Source organism: Hippocampus guttulatus, chromosome 6, assembly GCF_054856545.1.
Source record: "Hippocampus guttulatus isolate MCC_2025c chromosome 6, RoL_Hgut_1.0, whole genome shotgun sequence".
Lineage (NCBI taxonomy): Eukaryota > Metazoa > Chordata > Actinopteri > Syngnathiformes > Syngnathidae > Hippocampus > Hippocampus guttulatus.
Genome location: NC_141266.1, coordinates 14,804,170 through 14,814,282, shown reverse-complemented (window position 1 = coordinate 14,814,282; position 10,113 = coordinate 14,804,170). Strand labels below are relative to the sequence as shown.

Sequence of the window (10,113 nt, the reverse complement as noted above, 5' to 3'; positions counted from 1 at the left end):
AATTTTCTTCGCTTCGTAGTCAATGTGTGACTGTCATGATAGTACGTCGTACAGTGAAACTCCTCTACAACGAAATCATGTTGCAGCAAGAAATTTTTCACAACAGGGGGTTTTTCACTGAAGCAAATTTGATCTCAGATGTAAACACACACACACACACACACAAACGTATGTGTACTCTTTATTTTTATTACAATAGTGCATAAGTATGAGCATACACTTATTTGACACTTCATATAGTCAGTGTAGAAAGAAAAAAAGGGAAAGAAATTGCGAAATTACGATCAGCAGTCACTTTCACTTACATCAATTTCTTGGATAATGTATTTTATTTTGCTTCCTCCATCTTTCATTTTGATCACTTTTACCCTCTCTTGCAGCGTCAGCGCTCTTCTTGTCTTAGCTGCTTGACATCCAAAGTTAGTAGTAGTAGTAGATTTTATTTATAAGCGCCTTTCAAGACACCCAAGGACACTTTACAATAACAAAAAACACAAAACAATACGGGTTGAGCAGCGGCAGCCAAAACGCGCCAGCGTTCACTCAACCCGAAAGTCAGAAAGCGATTTTCTAAGAAATGAAAGTTCTCATTTAAAAAAGACTTCATGCATAACTTAGCCTTTGATGCTTTTTTTTTCACTCACTATTGAGAGTACATGCGTGCTGAAAGAAATGATTGATTCATCAAGGCAGGCAATTCAATAGTCATCACATCAACAGGACCTTGAAAACAGGGCAGCACTATTGAAATAGTGTTAAGCACGTTAACCCTTACCTGCGGACTTGAGGACGTTAAAGACAGTCATTTGCGACTGCGCCTAGCCTTCAGAGCGACTGAAAGAAATTATGGAATACTTTCTTAGTCGATTGTACTCCTTGATCGCAACTGGTCTCTTGCGATCATTTCCTGTCCGTTTTGGAGCCATTTTAGCAATGCAACGTTCTTGCTGCGTCTGAAACTAACAATAACAAATACTTCCTGGACTACTGCGCATGTGTAAACCAGTGTGGTGGTTGCTGTTGCCATTTCCGAACGAAGCAGTAGGGGTCGCTGTTGGATTAGACTTCGTTGTAGTGAATCTTGTCGCGAGGCAAGAGCAGAGAAAGATTTCGTACAACGCAACAGGTTTTTTTTTCGTTGTATGGGGGGTAGGAAAGTGGGAATGGTGTTAATGCATGATTTCTTCACACTAGGGGGTATTTTCACCATGTAGGTTTTGTTGTAGAGGAGTTTCACTGTACAATTATCTCTTGAAATTTCATTTACTTTTTTCTGTTTTTAATAAATGCGTTTTTTTAGTATCTTGAATTTGTAAAATAAATTATACATTTATTTTTCACTCATGAAGGGTTCGGTGAACGTGCCTATTAACTGGTGGGGTACGGTACCCCATAAAAGGTTAAGAACCACTGGTCTAGAAAGAATCGTGGGGGGAATCAGGGGTGAGAGAGGCGAAGAGAGACCGAGTGAACAAGGGAGGGGGCGAGAGAGAGAGAGAGAGAGAGAGAGAGTGTGAGAGAGAGAGAGACGCGCGCTGAGAGAATTTCACTCGCAGTCTTGGTGGTACACCGTTCACGCACCGTGTACAAAAGAAAACCCTCCTTGCCTTAAAAAAACAAAAAAAACAATCTGTTTTGTTTTGTTTTTTGTGATGGAGTTACCCACTTCCCCTCCGGGGGACATATACATGTCGTTATCTCCCTTCAACGCCACCCTCCCCGACACGTTACTACTCGGACTCCCGAGAGGCGTCGGGACCAACGGGACCAATGGGACCAATGGGAACAATGCTAGCAGCGTGTCCGGGGGTCGCGACACGGCAAGGGTCGTCATCGCCGTGTGCATCACCGCCCTCTACTCGCTCATCTGCGTGGTGGGACTGCTGGGCAACATCCTCGTCATGTACGGCGTGGTCAGGTAAGAAACACTGGACAGGGAGCCACTATATGGAAGAAGCTATATGGCACTATTGTGAAGAATAATAATAAAGAATAATAAACACAACAGAAATACCGAATGATCTATCAGGTATTATTATTCTTAGTTTGAAAAAATATACACTATTGCAGTAATTGGGTGTTTTCATTGTATTCAAAACGTTTAGCAATGCTAATTTAGATTTTTTGGGGGGGATGTTTGTGGAATGTCATTGCTAGTACTTTACTTACTACTACAATGTTCATTGTTTTAATCCATTTAAACCTATCATTATTACTATTACCTACTGTAGTTTATAAATTACATTTTATTAATTATGATGATGTTGGTGGGCGAGTGGTTAGCGCGTCAACCTCACAGCGCAGAGGTGCAGGGTTTGATTCCGGCTCTATAGAGTTTGTTTGCATGTTCTCCCTGTGCCTACATGGGTTTTCTCCGGGTACTCCGGTTTCCTCCCACATTCCAAAAACATGCATGGTAGGTTGATGGAACACTCTAAATCAGGGGTGTCAAACTCATTTCACATTGTGGGCCGCATATAGCCTCGGTAGATGTCAAGTGGGCCGTACCATTAAAAATGACACCATACTCTGCTGTAAATAACCAAAATAATATGTATATCCTTTGTTTTGGTCTAAAGAAGCACAAGAATACTAGGAAAATGTTGAAATTTAATGAATATATTTTTTACAAAACATTACATGAAGGACCTTAGATTTCCTTAGACAAATATGCAATTTACTTTTATCATTCACAAATATGCATTGCAGCTGATCCCATTGACTGTACAAAGGCACCAAACCTTAACAAGTAATTGGTATTGAAAAATATAGTAATGCACTTTTAAGATTAAACAAGATTTATAAAGAAAGGAATTTTTAAAACCATTTACACGAGCATATAAATTCTAAATGTAATCCCTGCCTATACCTTACAAACTAAGGAGAGTGCTATAATATGTGTAAAGAATAAAGTATTCACATATCCTTGATAGCGTCTGCTGTGTTGGGTCTGTCTCAGTGACAGACTGAGGCTGGTATTGTCTTCTTCTCTGATCAAAACAAGGTTGTCTTTTTCTCTGATCAAAACAGTGTGTCCCCCTAGCGGATATTTCATGAATTGCACATTAAAAATATTCATTCCGTGTCTTTTATGCATTTTTTCACTTTTAAATGATCCTGCGGGCCTGATCAAACCTCCTTGCGGGCCGGTTCCGGCCCGCGGGCCGTATGTTTGACACCACTGCTCTAAATTGTCCCTAGGTATGAGTGTGAGCACCGATAGTTGTTCGTCTCAATGTGCCCTGTGATTGGCTGGCAAACGGTTCAGAGAATCCCCGGCCTACTGCCCAAAGACAGCTGGGATGGGTTCCAGCACCCCCCGCGATCCTTGTGAGGATAAAGCGGATCGGAAAATGGATGGATGGAGGGATGGATGATGTTGATATGATTATACATCGTTTAGAAAGTGTTTTTCTCAACACAATTTCCAGACAGAACAGATAATAACAGATGTGCAAATTATATTTTTCCTTTCTTATCTTAGTGCTCATGTGGAATTAGTGCCACACTAACTCAAACCACATTCAGTTAATCACCAGAGGGGTGGGAGTGTGATTTCCAGCAGAGCCTTGCACTAAAACCTCCTCATGGCACAATTTTTTCCTGATAAGGAATGTTTTTGTCAAATCAATGTATTTATTTGTCTGGCTAATACACCGTGATCAATCACACTAATGGCTGTGTACAGTATTGATGTGTTTCGTCTGGCACTGCAGTTCATATGCAGGAAGCAGTTTGATTAAACATGTCACGAAGAAAGAACGTACAACAGACCACAAAAGGAAAAAAACAAAACAGGAAAAAAAAAGAAGCAATCGCGCTCCAAACTGCAAATGGGAGACGAGAATTGAAGAGTTTCCTATGCAGGAGTCGTTTTTATACAAGTGTGGTTTAATGGAGGTGACAGTCATCGTGGCAGAACAGAGGCTCTCGTGCAGTCGCAACACCCATCACAGCTTTGTGCGTCTAAAAAGCTTTTATTATCCCGGCGAAAACTGCATATCATTGGCTTGAGAGAGGAAATGAGGCTAAGATCTATACAGTAGTTTGGTTTCTAACCTCGTTACGTTTTAATGGCAATCAGCATGCGACCGCAGCATACATAACAAACCATGTCTTGTACTCAGTGGCCTGAAAGTGCTTTGCTCCTCGCTAGGTACACCAAGATGAAGACGGCCACCAACATCTACATCTTCAATTTGGCCCTGGCGGACGCCCTCGCCACCAGCACTCTGCCCTTCCAGAGCGCCAATTACCTCATGAGCACGTGGCCTTTTGGACAGCTGCTGTGCAAATTGGTCATCGCCATCGACTACTACAACATGTTCACCAGCATCTTCACGCTCACCATGATGAGCGTGGACCGTTACGTGGCCGTGTGTCATCCTGTGAAGGCCCTGGACTTCCGCACGCCATCCAAAGCCAAGATCATCAATATCTGCATCTGGATTCTCTCATCAGTTATTGCAGTACCTGTAATGATCATGGCCGTTACCAGGGTGACAGACAAAGGTACAGAGTTATCGATGCCTTGTTGTCGATGAAACAATGTCTCCCGCCAGACGTCTTCCAGTTATTAGGCGGCCTTTTTTGTTCCAGTTACAGAAAACATGCTATTCCTGGGGGGATATTCCTGTGTGAATAGTGAAAGACTACTAGCAATTGACACGCAGGCAACTCGAAACATTTGGAGGGGTTAAAAATAATAATTTTTAGTACAGTAGTTAAACTGTAAATAAATCACAAACTATGATCCCAAAAGATATCATTTCACACTCATTTTGCAAGATTTCCCTTTGAAATAATTTGCTTACAGATGATGCAATGTTTTAAAAAGGCACCAGCAGTGCGCCTTTACAGCCAAAACATACAGTACACATGCTAAAACCATCCGTGCTAAACTTAGCCAGGGTGGTTTTAGCATGTGTACTGTCTACAAAGATATTAGTTCCTCCTTAGTCGCTGTTTGGCATTTGTGGGGGGGATTACTCAAGGATACTTAGAAAAGGACAAAGCAGTTACTCATGATCAAATCCACAACCTTCAGAGTGGGAGACTCAACCACCTGAGCCGCGCTCCGCCAAAGTGGAGCGTTGCTATTTTCCTGTTGTATCTCGGTGCCAAGGAGCTGGTGTGGAAGAAGGTTGAGGAGTTTCATGAGGACAAAATTCGTTTTGCTGAAATTTGATGGCATCTGTAGGGCATATTCCGATGAAGAAGAAGAAAAGAAGAAAAAGAAAAACTAAAGAAAATGCAAAAGAAGAAGAGAAAGAAAAAGTACAAGAAGCAATTTAAAACAGAGTCGCGTGATCGGGATTGGGACATCCCTAGTCTGAGTGCTTTTGCCACATTGAGGTACAGTCAGCTTAGTTGTCCAAAAATGCTCCTTTTTTTTCCAGTAGTTTCAGGGGCAGGTGCTTTTGTTGAATTGAGGGAGTAATGAGGTTGCAAAAGAGAACACATTTGAGCTGGGTTATTAAACTTAAATTAGCCTATCCACATGAGCCTCCATTCAACTGTCGTCATTTTTCTCCCCAGGCAGCGTCGATTGCAGAATCATATTTCCCAAACCAGAATGGTACTGGGACACAGTGACAAAAATCTGCGTCTTCATCTTCGCATTCCTGGTGCCTGTGCTTGTCATCACCATCTGCTACGGTCTGATGATTATACGGCTAAAGAGCGTCCGTCTCCTCTCCGGATCCAAAGAGAAAGACAGAAACCTGAGGCGAATCACCCGCATGGTCCTGGTGGTGGTGGCGGCCTTCATCATTTGCTGGACTCCCATACACATTTTCATCATTGTCAAGACCATGGTGAAAATCGACCACAAGAACCTACTGGTGATGGCGAGCTGGCATCTGTGCATCGCCCTGGGCTATACCAACAGCAGCCTCAACCCAGTCCTTTACGCCTTCCTGGATGAGAACTTCAAGCGGTGCTTCCGAGATTTCTGCTTGCCCTATCGCACACGTACGGAGCAGCACAGCTTCTCCCAAGGCCGCAACAGCACCAGGGAGCCCGTGTCCATTTGCGCCCCCGCCACCCGAGGCAGACAGCCCGCGTGACTAGGCATGGACCGTAGAGGGATCCAGGATGAGCTCCAGACCGAAGTCACACAGGTCGCCACCACAGGAGTGTGAATGTTGGCATTTTTTTTCCCCACCGCTGGCAGTTTTATCTAAAACTCATGCCCAAGGCTTTGCGCGACAGTTCCCTCGTGAAGAGACTCAATGCTTTTCTTTCAGGATGCTGAAAAAAATGCCAAGGTGTGCCTGTCGATTCCAAACTGGTGGATACAAATGTACATACAGACAAGTGACAAATTAAAAGGGGTGGGTGGTGTTGGGGGGGTCCACTTTCATCAGGCATTTAAAAATCATTCAGTACCAGCCAATTCTAGACCAAGTCTGAAAAGACGTTTAAAAACGTCGTTGGGAGTGAAGGAGTTAAAATGCCAAAAAACCTGAACACAGAAATTAAAAAAAAAAATGTATCAACCAAAAAAAAAAAAAAGATGATACAATTTAATTCTAGTCCAAAATCTATCTTCATGAGAGGAAACCAAGTGTGTCTTCTCAGTCAGTAAAAGCTAAAAACAACACACACACACACACACGAAATGATACATCGCCTCAATGACATCACTGGCAGCAGTAAAATGCTTACTTTTTGCTTCACAGATGGGAACTAAGTGAGTGCTGAAGTGATACACAATGCTTACAACTTTATCTCATCGCTTCGACTCAAGCAAATTTACTTTCATTAAAAAAAACAGAAGTTTTGACACAGATAGTCGAGGCATTAGACCTGAAGAGCTCTGACATGTTGATTCTTTTTGGTAAGTCCAATGAAAATAGATCAGACTACAAACAAATAGTGCAGGTGATTATAAAAGTAAGCATCTGAAAAAGAAAAAAAAACTTTTTGTCTGGATTGTTACTGGTTGCCAGGCAACATCTGTTGGGTGAAACAATATTTATCCATTCATTGATTTTTCTACAGCGCTTGTTCTTATTAAGCTTGTGGGTGAGCTGTTCAATTGCAGTGATTTGCGCCATTATGACCAATTTAAAAAAAACATCAAAAACCAAAAAAAAAAAACCTTCTCTCTGGAACAAGCTTTTTCTTTTTTTCTTTTCAATCACAGCCCCATCTGCTTGTTAATGTCTGGACCCATCCCAAATGCAAATTCATGGCAGGTGTTCAATTGGGTCTAAATGTGGCCACCACGACAGCATTAGAACAGCATTTTTTTTTCTCGCTTGTGAGCCGAGTCCCCCTGTTATTTTTATTTTTCACCGAGCTGTACAGTGTTCCCGGGTTAAGACACATTCAAGATGCACCCCCCACATTCTACTAGCAGTGCTTGGACAGCAAAGGGTTTTTGATACTTTTTCAGATTTGTCTCCGCTTCGGCACAGTATTGAGTGCTACGTTGTTGAGTGTCAGCTTTAAGAGTGCTTGGAGACGTCGGTGCCATATTGGGAGGGAAGCGCAGCTCAGTGTAAACACTCTGCGGTGATGAGCCTGTTTCGCAGTACAGAACACTGATCCAAACGGCGCAGAGCTCTCTGCTTGTCCAATTTAGTCACCGATAACTTGTTAAATGTTTCAACGATGGAGACCAGAGGTGAAAACGACAGCGCAGCCTTGACAAATCATCACCGGATAATTTAGAGGTTTTATGACACTGCGTTTAAAACCCCCTTCTGCTCAGTGCATACGAATGTGTAAATATCTGAGATGACAGATTCCTTCACCACCAGAGACGCTGCAACAGAGCAGACAATTGCACGCAATTGTCCCCGAGCCGAAAGGGGGCCTGAGTCAGACACAGCTCCAGGATTTCTTCTGTACTGTGGCGAAAGTGGGTCTTGATGAATACAAAAAGGTGCTGTGAAAAATGCTGGAGGGGCTGACCTGGGGCTAGCTACACAGATTTCTGATGTGCAGAGTGGCTGGAAAGGGGTGGGGGGGGGGGGGGCTCTGAGGGATGACTAATGTTGGTCCATATCAACAACACAACTTTAAACTCCTACAGACACTGATTTTGCACAAGCCAAGGTCCACAACTTACGAACACCTGGATACTGTAACAAACAGCTTCCACTCTTCCGTGAAAACGTTCCGGAGACGCCAAACTCATCCCAACCTCGTCTTGGGTTAGTCGGGTAATTTCATAGACATTGCCTTGAACAATGGCACACAGTCATACAAAAGGCCTTCATTTAAGTTGGAAGCATCGAATTGTCCTTGCAATGCAACGTTTGACACGAGTGGTTAACACGTGTGCCTCTCAATTTGGAGGTCCGGCCTTTGAATCTGGGCTATCTGGAGTTTGTATGTTCTCCCTGTTCCACCCGCATTCCAAAAACATGTCGTCAGTCCATTGAAGACTGTGTGACTGTGAGTGTGAATGGTTATTTGTCTATACCGAACCAGTCCAGTGTGTCAATCTTTCTTCCCACCTAAAGTCAGGTGAGAGAGGCTCCAGCTCACCAGTGACCAATTCGGAGAAGCGCTATAGAAAATGGATGGATGGAACTTGAATCCATATGCTGCATATTGAGTGTAGCATATAGAGGGAGAGACACCATAATGACAATCGAGTCGAATCCGGTAACATAAACGCCTTAATGTCTTTCAGGGAATTGCATTCAATTTGCTGTAAATCTATTCCCGTGATGGTAAAAGGGGGACGTAATCACAGATGAGGGCCACACTCATGGTCACTGTCAAACAAAACACCTTCAGTTCTGTGCCTCCCCATGTATCACCTGCAGAAAAAAAACGCCTGCTCCAGCATATCAACCATTGACTCAGTGGAGCCCAACCAACCGTCTAGTGCAGGGGTGTCAAACTCATTTTTGTCGCGAGCCACTTCGGAGTTACATCTTTCCTCAGAGGGCCGTTAACGACCGTGAAACCGAATAAATGTTTAATCATCACATCGTATTATTACTTTTACACACAAAAAAAATGATGGCTCACAAGTTTTGAAATCAGTCAAGTATTTGTTCCATTATTGCTCAAGTGAGTGTAAATAGGGTAACACATTTTTGCAAAATGTTCCCGTTATTTATTACGTATGACAATTTGAGATTTTGGTACAGATTTAAGTAAGGATCATGTAAGTTGACAAAGATGATTTTCGCGCACCACATAAAATGACATGGCGGGCCGGATCTGGCCCTCGGGCCTTGACCTTGACACCCGTGGTCTAGTGGTTGGGCTGCATGTTTTTTTTCTCCCTCTACATTCAGCCTACCCGAAAGCTGAAGAGGAAGGCAGCGTGGCAAGCTCACTCAATGACCTCAAATGGGCTTGGAGGAAAGTCATTAGCAAATCAAGGAGAGGCTTCCGATTCACATTACGTCTGATGGGGTAATTTGCCATTAAGGGGATGACTGGACATTGAAAGTAAGGAGATTTTGGTTTGTTTTTAAAGCACGTTTTATGTTCAAATGCGGAACTGTTGCCAATGGTGGCATTGATAGTTCAAATGTAAATACATTTAACATGTCGTTGTGTTAGTTAGAGCCTTTAAGTGATGCTGGAATTTATTTGGTTGCCAAGCTGTTGTACTGTTACACTATAGTCAGCCTATTTACATATGATATTATAATGCCTTTTTAATCATAAGCTGTACCATCAGGATGAGATGAAGATTCGGGCCAAACTGGGCGGGGGTTTAGGAACACAAATGTACAATGAAAAAAGGTGACAAGACTCTTGCCTTTTTGTTTTTTGTAAAATGGCAAATGTATTTTCTCCTAATAATAGATTTCTTTGTCTTTTCAGTCTGTTCCTAATACTCCTTCACATGTCAAAAACAGTGTGATGTCACTCTCGATTTTCATTCCGTCATCCGTGTAAAAGGAGCGTTTCAGTGTTTTCAGGTCTGCTTTTCCGATGTGAATCGTAATGCCTTAATCAGCATCGCGTTTTGTTTTCTTCTGTTGGAAGGCAACGGACCCCCGCGCCTCACGGTAGTGGGGTGGGGGTGGGGGGGGGCTGGTCCGCAAATATCCTGCGTCCAAGTATTGAGGAGCAAATCGTTGCTGGGGGGACCACCGCAAAGGAATGTACTTTGTTGATAACGGTGTGCGC

At 43.0% G+C, this 10,113-nt stretch overlaps 1 protein-coding gene across 1 annotated transcript; it reads left to right on the top strand.

Annotated features, from left to right (window-relative positions):
• The first annotated feature begins 231 nt into the window (after positions 1 to 231).
• Positions 232 to 7,994, top strand: oprd1b (opioid receptor, delta 1b). The gene is made up of 3 exons (XM_086113628.1): positions 232 to 1,918; positions 4,157 to 4,512; positions 5,539 to 7,994. Exons 1-3 carry the CDS (start codon positions 1,653 to 1,655, stop codon positions 6,066 to 6,068), a joined length of 1,152 nt encoding a protein of 383 aa, XP_085969754.1. The 5' UTR covers positions 232 to 1,652; the 3' UTR covers positions 6,069 to 7,994.
• The last annotated feature ends 2,119 nt before the right edge of the window (positions 7,995 to 10,113 follow it).